General features: G+C 32.6%; 2 protein-coding genes across 3 annotated transcripts; both read right to left on the reverse strand.

Annotated features, from left to right (window-relative positions):
• Window positions 1-941: 941 nt before the first annotated feature.
• Window positions 942-3,976, reverse strand: LOC107962048 (GATA transcription factor 11). Its single transcript, XM_016898271.2, has 3 exons — window positions 3,530-3,976; window positions 2,691-3,022; window positions 942-1,870 (listed from the first exon to the last, which is right to left on the reverse strand). Exons 1-3 carry the CDS (start codon window positions 3,540-3,542, stop codon window positions 1,157-1,159), a joined length of 1,059 nt encoding a protein of 352 aa, XP_016753760.2. The 5' UTR covers window positions 3,543-3,976; the 3' UTR covers window positions 942-1,156.
• Window positions 3,977-5,995: 2,019 nt separating this feature from the next.
• Window positions 5,996-10,156, reverse strand: LOC107962061 (protein-tyrosine sulfotransferase). Of its 2 annotated transcripts, none has more exons than XM_016898306.2 (12): window positions 10,079-10,156; window positions 9,803-9,968; window positions 9,523-9,594; window positions 9,124-9,412; window positions 8,587-8,727; window positions 8,408-8,512; window positions 8,152-8,299; window positions 7,920-7,957; window positions 7,759-7,827; window positions 7,537-7,656; window positions 6,922-7,056; window positions 5,996-6,357 (listed from the first exon to the last, which is right to left on the reverse strand). In XM_016898306.2, exons 1-12 carry the CDS (start codon window positions 10,125-10,127, stop codon window positions 6,220-6,222), a joined length of 1,470 nt encoding a protein of 489 aa, XP_016753795.2. In that variant the 5' UTR covers window positions 10,128-10,156; the 3' UTR covers window positions 5,996-6,219. The 2 variants fall into 2 exon arrangements, with proteins under 2 accessions (XP_016753795.2, XP_016753785.2); XM_016898296.2 differs by having other exon boundaries at window positions 7,920-7,960.
• Window positions 10,157-13,592: the final 3,436 nt, after the last annotated feature.

Raw genomic sequence — 13,592 nt, forward strand, 5'->3', positions numbered from 1 at the left:
TTATAGGTTCTCCTCTTTTTGACACAATGCCTAGAACTACCTATAGCTCCTCCCAACCCTTAAATAGGAAGATAATACGCTTCAGCGCACTTGAGCTCACGTCCTCCTGCATTGACAATAATACACATACTAATCGAGTTAAAACTCAATCGAACTAATTTTTAAAACTTCATTCAAAATATTATTTATAACTATAAAAGATTAAAAGGGTTTATTGTTGTTTTGCGTTGCTAGGAAATAGGGTTAAAACGTGACATTCAATTTCAATCAAATAAAAAGCTTAAAAAAGAAGAAAATAGATAACTTGCTTAGACTTTGATGAATAGCTCTGTTTTACCTCCACTCTATGAATGATGTTCCACTGCTTTGAAGTGAAGCAATTTTAGTTTGGTCTCTTTTTTAAGTATATATAATTGCTGTGGTTTGATTTTTTGGGTTTTGGATGATTTAGGTTTGGATTTATTTTGGGCTCAAGTAATTCTAATTTATAAGTTGAATTTTTTAGTCGATTATATTGAATTTAGGTCCTTTTTGATTTTGGGCTAATCGAGTCAATGAATTTTAAAATATATGGATCATTTCGAATTTGAATAATTTTATATCCGAGTTAAGGTCATTTTGGGTTTGAATTGTTTTGAGTTAGTATCATTTCAAGCTTGTTCCACTTTGAGTTTAAATCATTTGAGTAGTTGAGTCTTGCAAGTCAAATGATCTTGGATTTAGATCTTTTGAGGTTATTTTGAATTCCTATAATTTAAATGACACCCAAATTGATTTTTTATTGAAATCGAGTCATTTTGGGTTCAAAAGTCGTTTAAGTTTGCAAGTCAAATGAGATATAAGATTTAGGTTTTTATGATTTTAGACAAACCGAGTTGGTTGAGTGGGTTAATTTAGATTTGTATCATTGTGGAGTTTTTATAATCAAATTAGAGGTTGAATTAAAGAAGAATAAATGAATAGGGTGACAGAACTGATACATAAATGTCTTTAACAAGAGCTATAAGCATCACTAAAATTAACCCTAATTTGAAAATTCACCCTCCAAACATCTCATCTAAAGTTCCTACTTATTCCATCAATGTACACACTGAACCAAAAACAAAAATGTAAGACACAATGACAATGAAGCTCCCTATGTGAAGCTTTCTCTCAACTACATACTAATTGGTGCCTGTGGGATTGACAGCATGGGTGGTGTTCCGGTCATCGGCAAGTTGGCCTGTTTTCTCATCTCAACCACCTTCTTATGAGAGTTGGAGTGCAATGCTGGAACAAATGTAGGACTTGCAGCAGGGCGATACTCAGGGAGGAGACGGCCGGACCTGAAACGAACGCCGCATGCGTTACAAAGGGTTTTTGGGCCCATTGGTCCTTCTCGCCATTGTGGGGTTTTCGTAACTTCGCAGTGCAAGCATTTCCTAACTTCAATAGGTTGTCGGGAGGGGGATTTCTTCATCTCGCTGAAATCCGAAAGCCATGTCAGGTTCATTTTCTTCTTCAATCTCTTTTTGGCAGGTTCCTCGGTGAGATGGCTTTCTGATTCAGATTCAGAACCAACTGATGAATTAGATCCTCGGGAGGTAGAGGAGGTGGAGGACGTGAAAGGCAATTTGAAGTGCACATTAAAGGCAGATGCTCGTCTGCGCTTGCTTCGACCTCGTTTCACCAGGAAACCGAGTTTAGGGTTAATAGGTACCGGGTTTGCAGCAGAGCAAGTACTACTGCTTTCAAGCACAGATACAGGACTGGAGGTCTGGAACCGGATTGAACCTTTGACACCGGTGGACTCACTGTGTAGGGTAACACTTCTGCCGGAGGATGCTTCTGTAACGCTCGACCACTGGTTTAGCTGAGAAGATCCATCACACTAGACACGAAATGGAAGACAAATTCAGCATAAAGTCAGAATTCAATTGAAAATGATAACAGAGAAGAAACCATTCAATTTAGAATGATTTATCAGCTATAGAGAAGATTCAATATGAACCATGATCTTATTGTATCTGCATCATAAAATACAATGCAGTCTGGTGGATTTCGCAAAGTACATCGGACATCCTAAATAACCCATTTTCACCGGTGGTCAAGAGCACCCTTCATAGAAGAATTCAGACAATAAAGAACCGATTATGCAAATATTCTAGGGATAGAGAAAAACTGCATATCTTAGACACAAAGTCACTTCGATAAACATTGCTTCTTAACAAAGTAAAGAATGAAGGATCACCATATTGATGTAATGGTTGCTTTCCACAAATCACACTGTGAATGTGCAAATGCAGTCATTTATTCAACAAAGCACTCAGGCATGACAACATGCAAATGCAATCATTTAGTAGACACCCTCGGAGAACTAATCCGATAGACACTAAATTTTAAGGCTGAAAGCATTGTTAGGCAACACATAGTTTTAGTTCGATGTCGTGAATGCCAAGTCATATGTCTCCTACCAAGTTAGCCCTACAACAAGAGCTTGAATATCCGGTTTTCGATTGATATTTCATACTAAAGTTCGATAAACGAATCGATGCTCTATTACTTACATTGACTCTTTAACTATTTAAAAAACGAGTTCAGGACAAATATTTCCATCGATAACACACGGCAATCGCTCATTCCAAGTAATACTAAATTCATAAATACATATATCAGTCATCACTAGAGGGAGGGAAACAAGGTTAACTCACAGAACCCGTAAGGCATTTCGGCGAACTATCATTGAAAAAATCACCAGAAAATCCGGAAGACATGCCGGCGAGAACATTAGCAGGCGGCGGTTCCAAGTTCTGAAAGTTACAATCCCACTCTTCGCCGCCACCGGAGTTGTTTTGTTCTACGTCATCATCAAGAGGCAAATGAAAATCTATGACACCTTCTCCACTACTACCATCACCACCATCAGTGCCTTCAACATCTTCCAATGGGAAATCCAAATACTTTATTACATCATCAAAGAAATCATCATTCACCCCATCAAACCCTTTGTCAAACCAAGAATTATTCATAATTTTATTTTCTTCTGTTCACAAAAAAAAAACTAATTAGTAAGCATTTGATTTAAGTACTTATAACATTAAACCCAAGTGAAAAATTAATTAAAAAACGCCTACGGGTTTGCAAAGACTTAAAAATCCCATTTGGAAATTACCTTCTGTAGCTAAAATTACCTTTTTAAAAAATATATATTTGAGCAATAACTTTTTTATCATAAAAAAAATTAAGCAATTAATCATGAAGTTTCCTATTAAGTTGAATTTTATAAATGGAAAAAATTGTCTCTTTCTAGGTTTGGAGAATTAGTTAACTTGTCATTTCAGCATGTAAATTAACCAAACAAAGTACTAAAAATTTTAAAAATATATATATAAAAACAAATTGTAATACTAATACCAGCTAAAAAACACTGTAAAGAAAAAAAAGAGCGAAAATTTCAAGAACTTGATTTTTTTTTCAAAGAGCTTGTTTGGGTACATTGAAAATTAAAAAATACTGATAAATTACAAAGAAAAGAGTTGGTACTAGGTACCCTTTTTCTTCATTTTCTGAGAACCAAACAGCAAAACCCAGAATGCAGAAAGAGAAATGGAAAACCCCGCTCAAAATAAAATAAAATAAAAACCCAAAAAGAAAAGCAAAATGCAAAGAGAGAAAGAGGGAAATGGGACCTGGGTTTCAAGCAGAAGAGTGAAGGAGAGGCATTGTTTGGATGAAAGGAAAATGAGAGAAAAGGGAATCCCTTTTGGTCGTGATTTTTAGGGATATTTTTGTTTTCTCTTCTCGAGTGAAAGAGAAAATTAAGTTTTAATGTAAAAGAAGGAAGGTTAGCACATGGAAGGTGGGTTGTGTGTTTTCCTTTCAATCACCGCTCATCTGTCATCAATTTTTAAATTCCTTTTTTTTTTTTTTTGAAATTGAAACATTTTATACCCAAAAAAATTGAAAAAAAAAATCTGGGGAGATGGATTTTGAAAAGGAAAGCCAAAAGGAAAGAGGAGTAAACGTAGATCTAAAAAAGGTTTTCTTAGGTCAAATTTGATTGAAGATCCTTGTATTATGTATTTGTTTCTGATTTAGTCCTTCTATTGCAATATTTTCAATCCTGAAACATAATTTTTCTCGTTAATAGTTTTTCGTGATTTATTTTCAATTTTAAGTAATGTTGTACAAACCAAACTAGCAGTGGAGTGAGTCCGATCATGAATTTTTCAATTCAAACATTTCTAATAAACTTTATACCCAATTTGATCAGTTTTTTTTGGTGATACCAGCCAATCCAACCACGGTTTAAGATCAATTTTTTCCATTCGTTTTGTTAAATTATTTGATAGGATTAACAAAAGATTAACCTCGCAACTGAAAATATACATTATTTATTATAAAGTAACGGGACTCAATTCATCTAAAACCTATAATATAAGGACCATTTATAGAATTATACAAGGAGAAACAAAAAAAGAGATCACCGACGAAAGATTGAAGAAATGGGAAAAATCACCGACGAGATTGGAATGGAGAAAAAAGAAATATGAAAGTGTTGTCCAAATTGGGTCCCAATTTTTTAGTTGCAGCTTACCACTCACATGCTGTGGTCCCTTTCTTCTCTTATTTTCCTTTCCATTTTTTATGGTTTTTAATTGATTTTCATTTTCAACTTTACATTTCTCTCCTCTTTTTTTTCCTAAAATAAATTTTTTTTTTTTGGATTTTTCAAGTTTTCGATTTAATCTCTAGATTCTTAATTAAAATTTAAGTTTTCATCACTATCCACGAGCGAGCTCAGTTGATATTATTATTATTATTATTTATAACCACAATACAAATGAGTAGGCTTTAGAATTTTAGATTTTGATTTTCTTTTCCTTTCATAATGCTGTTGAATATAAATATAATGGAGTTGGGCACAATTTTAGGTGCATTCTCTTTTTCTTGTGTGCTTCTTTTGACTATTAAGACAAAAGAAAAAAAAAAAAAGGAAAAATGATTTCAGCAAATGGCCAATGCTTGTTTGTTTGTACATATATAAAGAAAAGCATGTGCCTTTCGTAAATTATATATATTATTATTTATGCAGGCAAGGGATTCAGTTATACATTTTGGTAATTTTTATATAATTAATATTTTAATAATATAAATACATTTTTCATGCATGTAAATTTTAGAATCAATCTAATATTTATTTAAAATATTATTTATATTAACATATATGAAAGGGTTACATAAAACAAATTTATACAAAATTTAACATACATATAATATAAAATATATACGGAAGAGTATAACATCACTTGTATTTTACACTAACACGAGTGACTACCATTTATATAATAGATATCCAAAGGAGGGAAAAAAAGTTTGATACAATGCTTCTTCCTATTTGAACCCACAATCATTTCCCATTTAAATTAATTTCAGGTTATTTGTGGGATTTTTATGATTAAATAAAATGAAACCATGTGTTGATGGAATTTGGAGTCTGGGTCTGAAACTTTTTGCATGGTGACCAACATCCATCGTGAGAAAAAGAAAAAAGAAATGAAGTGGCGTATACATTAAGTGATCAATTATAAGTTTGAAGCACCAAAAAAAAAATACCCAAGTTGTATAGTCTTGGATCTATTTATATAAATATATATGATCCCATGTATCTGAAACCAACCACATTCCAAATTCTGAATCAAGTTTGGTGGTGATGTGGGTCTCTCCATATGCTTTAAAGTCAATAGTTTACATAATAGCATAGGCCACCCTCTCCATTTATATATATATGTGTGTGTAGTTATATTAACCCCACACCCATCGTAAAGATGAAGATTTTAAATCACAAAGACACAAAATTTCTAACCAACTAGCAAGAGGAGCCTTGGAAATGAGCTTTACCTCAGATTCATCTGCCAATTTGGTGCAATGTTTGTTTTCAAAGAAACATCCTGCACCAATCATAAGCACCTGAAAGCAACTTCACAACTGTATCAGAATTGAGAATGTCATCATGTAAAACAAATCATAAAGCATTTTTTCCATAGATAATATCGTAACAAAGCCAGCCATCTCTACCGAAAAATTTTGTACCCAAAACTTTGTACCCAACGGTTGTGCTTCACATGTAAGCACTCCAGCATGATGAAATAATAAGCTAATTCCCTATTCTTTTTATACAACTTTTGTTTTTCGTTTCTTCTTTGGGTGTGATCCATAAAACCGAATAGCCAGTAACATTCATATCTTCAGTTTCAATGTTCTTCGCTTTGCATTTACAAACAAGAAGATGAACAGCAAGACAAATGGCATGGTCCACAAACAGGCATCCCAAAGCTTGATGCCACCCGAATAAATGAAGATGCTTCCTAGTGTTCTCTGCAAAATTACACAGCATAATAAGGATAAATTATTGTTGCTTGGACCTAGATCTCACCATGTAACAATCTAAAATACACCGAGATATCAAGCAAGCGTATCGATGATATGCACAAACTTTGATTAATATCCAGTATTCCTTATCAGTCTTGGATGTATACCAAACTAGGGGTGTAAATGAGACACCGGTGCTGCAAACTACTTGAGTTTGACTCTAAAAAAATTCGAACTTGATTTGGTAATTATTGAGCCAAGCCCGAGCTCAAGCCATGGATTGAGCCGAATTTGAGCTTAGTAATACTTGACTCGAACGGCTCACAAGCCTTATCGAGCTTTTCATATTTTTATATTATTAAATTACATTATTACCCTTAATATATATTATTAGCCCTAGGCTTAATTATTGAGTCAAGCTCGAGTTCAAGCTTGAGAACAAAAATTGGTAAACGAGCTTAATCAAGCTCGAGTTTGAGCCAAGTATCGAGCTTCGAATTTCGAGTCGAGCTCGAGCTTGGCAGTATTCGAACTCAGCTTCGCTCCATTACACCCCTATACCAAACTCACCGCATCAAACAACTTCTCGGCTGCTTGCTTGTGCTGCTTTGCAAAGATGCCTTGAGCATACTCATAGAGCTCCACATCAAGCTTGTTAAGTGATTGTATCCGCTGGAGGACCATTTGAGGAACCCTATTACGTGCCTGTAAATCCAGATGTTAATAATAAACAGAAGAAGATTTCAACTTTGACAAAGCTACGGTTGAACTTCCTCTCCGAGATTGAAGCAACCACTTGATCTTGTGCTTCTTTTCTATTTTTCTTTTACTTCTCCCTCATTTTTCCACACAACTCTCTTTAATATTGGTTATGAATACTTTTTCCAGTTAATTTTGAAACCTTGAATTTTCCCTACTTACTGTACACATAATAGATTTACAAATGAAATCCCCAAATATGTAACCCACAATCAAGGCACTGGAAATCTAATTCCCTTGACAAAAAGATTGACTAACATAAATAATCATATATGAAGATACAGCACAACTACTAAGGCATGGTTTTGTTCTGGCCAAAGTGCTCAACTAAATAGTCATATAGCGAAGCCAACCATGCTCTAGAAATAGATTACACACATTATTTAATAATGGTGGGGCATTTTAATGTTCTGTATTTTAGCTTACCTCCTTAGTGAAGTTTGCAGGTGAGATTCTCTTCAAGGAAGCTATACGTCGACGTGTTTGGGTCTTTCGCAAGCCAGAAATGCAAACCTCATAAGTGTCCATAAGTTTTTCCACAGTCATCTGTTATGGTAGAAAGAAAATAAAGTTATACCGTTTAATGCAAAAAGAAATCACATTAAGTCCATAAAAAAAGTCAGATATCACACTAAAAAAATGGCTTACATTATCTTGGTTTACTTCATTGTCATCTGATGATGTGGTTTCATTCCCCTTTTCGTCTGAGTTGGTATTCTGTCATACCGTTTTTAAAAAAAAGAAATGGTTAAGAGTCCTACATTAGTAGGTATCCAGATATTAAGCATTTGTTCGCTAAAATGCAGCACCTGATCCAGCTCTGAATCTGAAAATGAAGTGCCCTGTTCTGCTGCACAGATGATTTAAGTAAGCTAAAATATCTTGGTATCAATCAGTTTAGAGAAAGACAAGAAATCACAGAGTGGCAAAATCAGCACTTCGAAGTAATACAATCAAATACAAGAAATTAAACAATGTTTTACAAGGCTTTCTTCATTGGATAGGTTTCAGGGGGATATTTCAATAAAACCCCACACTAACCTGAATTATTAACATTGGCTCCCTTCCCAATAGCATTAGAGTTTACCAGCTGAGAAATCACTTGTTGCCCAACCACATTGGCAAACATTGTTGCAGATTCCCTATGGTCCTCAGTTAGACCAACATATAACATATTGTCCAACCTCTTCTGCAAGATTTACAAGTGTTTACCATAATTCCAACAATATACCATAGAAAGGGGGAATCAGAAAAGCTATATGAAAGTTCTTAAAAAATTCCAAACTATGTTAATTACCTTTGCAACTTGAAGCACGTAGTCACCAAGATTGTTGTACTTGTCTACGCAATGGCGCACCTCATGTGATTCAGGTAAATAAGAGTTGTTTGTCAACCCTGCAATCTGTAAATTAAATTAGTAAACCAGCATTTTGGACAAGAACATAGATAAAAATGGTGCAAAATATGGATTGGTACCTGAAAGGTTGCACCATTATGGACAATTTCATGAGATATAGGATTGTTAATGTAATTGAGCAATGGCATTACAATGTCTTCCATGTTGTATGGATCACCGCTTGTAAAATCGCTGGTGCCCCTAGTTTTCCTAGCATCTCTCTGCTCATAAAGAGTAAAAGCAAATATAAATGTCTTGTAATAATTATATCATCGCATGAGAAGTCAAAAGACAACTTCCCCCTCTAGATCACTTCAGATCACACAAAATAAGTGCAGATATGATAGGTTTCGATCATGGCAACTGAGAAACAGAAGTGGAGATGTTCTCAAATTGGTCAAAATAATGCTATCTTAAAAGACAAATCAACACACAAACAAGACTACCAATTACCGACTGCACTAAAATGCATAAAAGGTTCTCTAGGAAAGCCCTTCACCCAAAATGCGGAAAGGTATCATTGACATTGGGAAATGCAATGACCTTCACAGAGAGTAGACAAAACTCTAATCCCTAATACAGTGAAAAATGAGTAGCACAAATAGCAGAAAACATACCCGAGCAAACAGGTCTTCCCGCATCCACGGAACCAGATACTTCCAAGGCCATATATCCAGAGTACTTACTCCTTTATTTTTAGATCGCAAACGTCCTGCCATTTGTGTGGCAGATGTTAAGTTGGGATGCACTAGGAATCTAGCTGCCACCTCCACTGAAAACTCATATGTGCTAAAGACACGGTCAATCGGATTCCTAAGTATCGTCACCACTGATGTCCTGCCCCTGGGAAGTTTAGAACTTATGCTATAGTCATCATGAGTAACCAACAACCTGCATTTTTCCTTGCTGTATTCAAGTGGAAAAAAAATCAATCAAACATCCTCGAAAGGAAAAGGAATCACAAAAAAGGAGAACTCCTCCTTCAACTTTAAATACAAATAAAATTCCAACCGTACCTAGGATCGAACCGTAGCTTGTCATAAGATCGGGGGCACTCTAGAGAACTCGAATATAACTTCTTTAAGAAACTGCAAGCATAAACAAAAGAAGTAAATCCCAGAATGGCGGACATCTTATCGTTCATTCATATGCATACATAATATATCATATATATACATATATTAACTAAGTTAAAAATTGCACAGTCAATGTACCAGATGATAATTACCAGTCAATGTACCAGATGATATTAACTAAGTTAAAATTTGCACAATCAATGTACCAGAAGATGATTACCAGTGGAAATAGGTTCGACCTCCGGTCCGAGGAACATGAAGGAAGAAAAGTAAATCCTTGAGCGCGTGTTTATCCTCTTTGCTTTCATGTTTAAGCGAATTAGTAGCCCATTTTTTTACCACATTTTCGCAATGCTCGTAATCAGTTACAGAAAAGGCATTCACCACTACACATAATATAAAGGGGAAAAAATTCAAAAGATTTAGCACTTCAAAACATATCAAAATCAATGGATCAAAAACACTAAAAAAGGAAAGAAATTGATTCAGTGAATACCTAATCCAAGAAGAATTAACAGAATTGTGCATTTTACAGTAGAATCCATTCATTCAATTCCTATTCAAATCACTGCCGAGAAAAATAATAATTACAATAAATAACAAAATAAAAAGGCGAAAGGGGGAGGGTCACAACTCACAGATCACAATAATAATAAAAAACCCCTAAATCACAATAAAACGCTATATTACAGAAGGTGAGGAAAAGGGAATTTTAATTTTTTAAAAAAACTAAAAAAATAATAAAAAAAGAAGAAATATATTCAGAAATAGTGGGCTGCTACCTGTATCGAATAAGGGGATCTCGTGCTCATAAATTAAATCCCTTCGAAGCTGTGTCGGGACTTTAGGTACACACAATTTAACTCTTTGATCAATTTTGGTCCCACAAAATAAAAAATTACGTTGTGAATTTCCGGGGTTTATTTTAAATAATAATTTTCTCGGCAGCCAAACAGGGTTTGGGAAATTTTTTCAAGGGAAGAGAAAAAAAAAAGAAAAGAAGAAGAAGAAAACTTTAAGGTTGTGATCTGTGTCCGAAGAAGAACACAGAACCAGCCTGAGAACAACGAAAACTGACGAACAATGAAAATGATTTAGGATGTGGAAATTTGAAATGGTAGAAAACTATTTTATATATATACGTGGCTTAAATCACAAATAGGTAGCTGATCTATTTTATTTTTACAAGTATTTCTAAATTATACTCCCTTTTCTAAAATGATATGAAAATTATATTCGATATCTTAAAATTAGGTAGAAGCCCAAATTACTCCGCCAATAAAATAAAATTTTTAACCAATTATTTTAGGCAAATTTTAACTAAAATTTTTTAAATTTTATCTCTTTTATTCTTCGTCAAAGAACTTTAGTGACGGAAAATTTAAAAATTCGTCAATAAACTCATTTAAATCCAGTTTTTGGCAACAAAATTTAGATTTCAACAATTTTTTTTTTAAAATTTTTAATATATCCTATAGAACCCATGTAATACTTTTTACTTATTTGTGGAATCTAAAAATTTAAATGAGATAATTTTTTTAATTAAATTAAAATTTTCAATTTTTTTACACTTTCTTACGGGTAAATTACTAAAAAAAGCCCATTTTTTAAAAATTTACCGAAATGGGCCCGGTATTTTATTATTTATCGAAATGGGCCATTTTCCCCGAAATCGCGTCCACGTCAGCGCGATGTCAGGGGACGTGTCAGAACATCACGTCCACGTCAGCGCGCTTTGCTTACGTGGACACAAATCACGCCTACGAGGACGCGATTTACTGATGTGGATGAACAGTTTATGTTTTTTAGCTTGGAAAACTTTGAAATGCTATAACTTTTGGCTCGGTTGTCCAATTGAGACGATTTTTTTTATTTCGAATAACTTTTCGAGATCTACGCGCTGACAAACAGTCGAAGGCGGTTTGCCGCAGTTTTCGTCGAAAAAGATCCTTTTTTACCCCTAAATTTTGATTTTTTAGTTTAAAATTGAATTTTGAAACATTCAAATCATTATTTTCCTTATTTATTTGAAGTAAACACCGGATTTTTTTTACAGAATTGTTGTATTATTTTTTCTGATTTGACACGTGTATGGAATAGGTCCGATAAATCGTTAGAACGTAAGTAATATAATTAAGATAATAACAGTATTTCTATAATATGTCAATTAATTAGTTTAGCTTAGTTGGTTAAGATGCTTGCTCTTTTCACTTAGTATCTTGGTTCAAATCTTGTCGGTAACAATTTTGAATCTTTTTTGTACTTGTTGCTATTGATGTAATATTGAAGAGTTAATTGATTAAAAAAATAAATACAAGTACAAAAAGATTCAAAATTTATTTTTTCAAAATACCAAAAAAGCCCTATATTTTTAAAATTTATCGAAATGGGCCCGGTATAATATTTTTTTGACCGTTGAGTACTGTTCACGTGCGGGCCGAAATCGCGTCCACGTCAGACCATTTCAGTAAATAATTAAAAAATGGGCCCATTTCGATAATTTTTGAAAAAAAAAAGACTTTTATTGGTAAATTGCCCCTCTCTTACTCCCTACTATTTTTCTTCTTACCTTTAATGCAATATTTTAATTGTTAGATTTTTTTTTCCAATCCTCTTGCCATTATTTTTTCTATTCAGCCTCTTCTCTCTATTTGAATTTCATGCTTTATTGAGGTTTCTTTTTTAATAGAAGTTTCTCACCTTTAATTATTTTATGCAAAGTACATAAAAAATAAAAAATAATGAAAAAAAGTTATTTTTAAAAAATTAATACATAGATTTTGAATTGGGATGAGAAAGGAATCGAAATCGAGATTTTAAAATTAAAAAAAAAGTTTGTGGGAATCTGAGTTTTTCATCGAAAACTGGGTTTGTATAAGTTTTTCGATAGATTCTTGAATTTTTTGTCATAAGAGTCATTAGGTGAAGAACAAAAGAGATAATAATTTTTATAAGTACTTAAGGAAATAATATTTAACTTTTTAAGATTTTTTAGTTAAAATTTACCAAATGTCACAAAATAATTGACTAAGAGATTTATTTTAACGACCAAGTAACATTTAATTTTAAACAATATATATATGTTTATAGATTTATAAAAAAAACACTTTAGGAAATAACATTTATTTTATTTGGATTTTTTTAGTTAAAAATTGTCATCTGCCAAAAAATGTTTGGGTAATAGTTTTTTTAACGTATGGGGTAATAATGTTTTAATATTTGTAATTAAATATGTTTTTTTTTAAATTATTTGATTTAAATTGAATCGAGTTAAATGAACCCATAATTGAAAAATATTTACTAAAATAAATCCGAAATTAAAATTTTAATTATTTTTAACTTGAATTAACGCAACCTTTCTATCACTACAATAGTAACTTTATTGATAAGAAAAATTCTTATGTTGGCTAATTAGTACAACTCAAGTCACAAATATTCTTTTAATTGATGCATGATAATTTTTTTTAATTTAATAAATTTATTTAATATCGGATTATTCATTTGGTTCGAATTAAGTTTGAACAAAATAAGTTTCGCTTTAAGTAGCCTAATCATATTAAAGCATTGCTTATTAATTATTATTTTTAATTTATATTAATTCTAAAATATATAAATAATAATAAAAATATTTTTAAAAATAAATAAATAGTGATATATATTTTTTACTGAGTCTATTAAAGTGCTGTGTTGATAACACATCCTCAATATCGTTCACAGTTTCTAACGAGAGCCTAAAAACACCTTTCAATGTCTAAACAAAATAAACTATGGTTATTGAAAAGCTTTACACAAAGTAGGATTTGAACGCATGACTTGTAGAATATAAGTCACGCAAGTATGTATGATATTGTATAAATTAATGGCTCTTTAACATTTCATGTTAACCACTTCCAATAAATTTAAATTAAAAAGATATCAGAAAGAAAACTTTAAAAGAAAATCGAGACATACGTAAAAATAACTTCATTATATATTTTTTCTTTAATTAAAAGTATTTGAGTATAGCTATT

Source organism: Gossypium hirsutum, chromosome D03 (assembly GCF_007990345.1).
Source record: "Gossypium hirsutum isolate 1008001.06 chromosome D03, Gossypium_hirsutum_v2.1, whole genome shotgun sequence".
Lineage (NCBI taxonomy): Eukaryota > Viridiplantae > Streptophyta > Magnoliopsida > Malvales > Malvaceae > Gossypium > Gossypium hirsutum.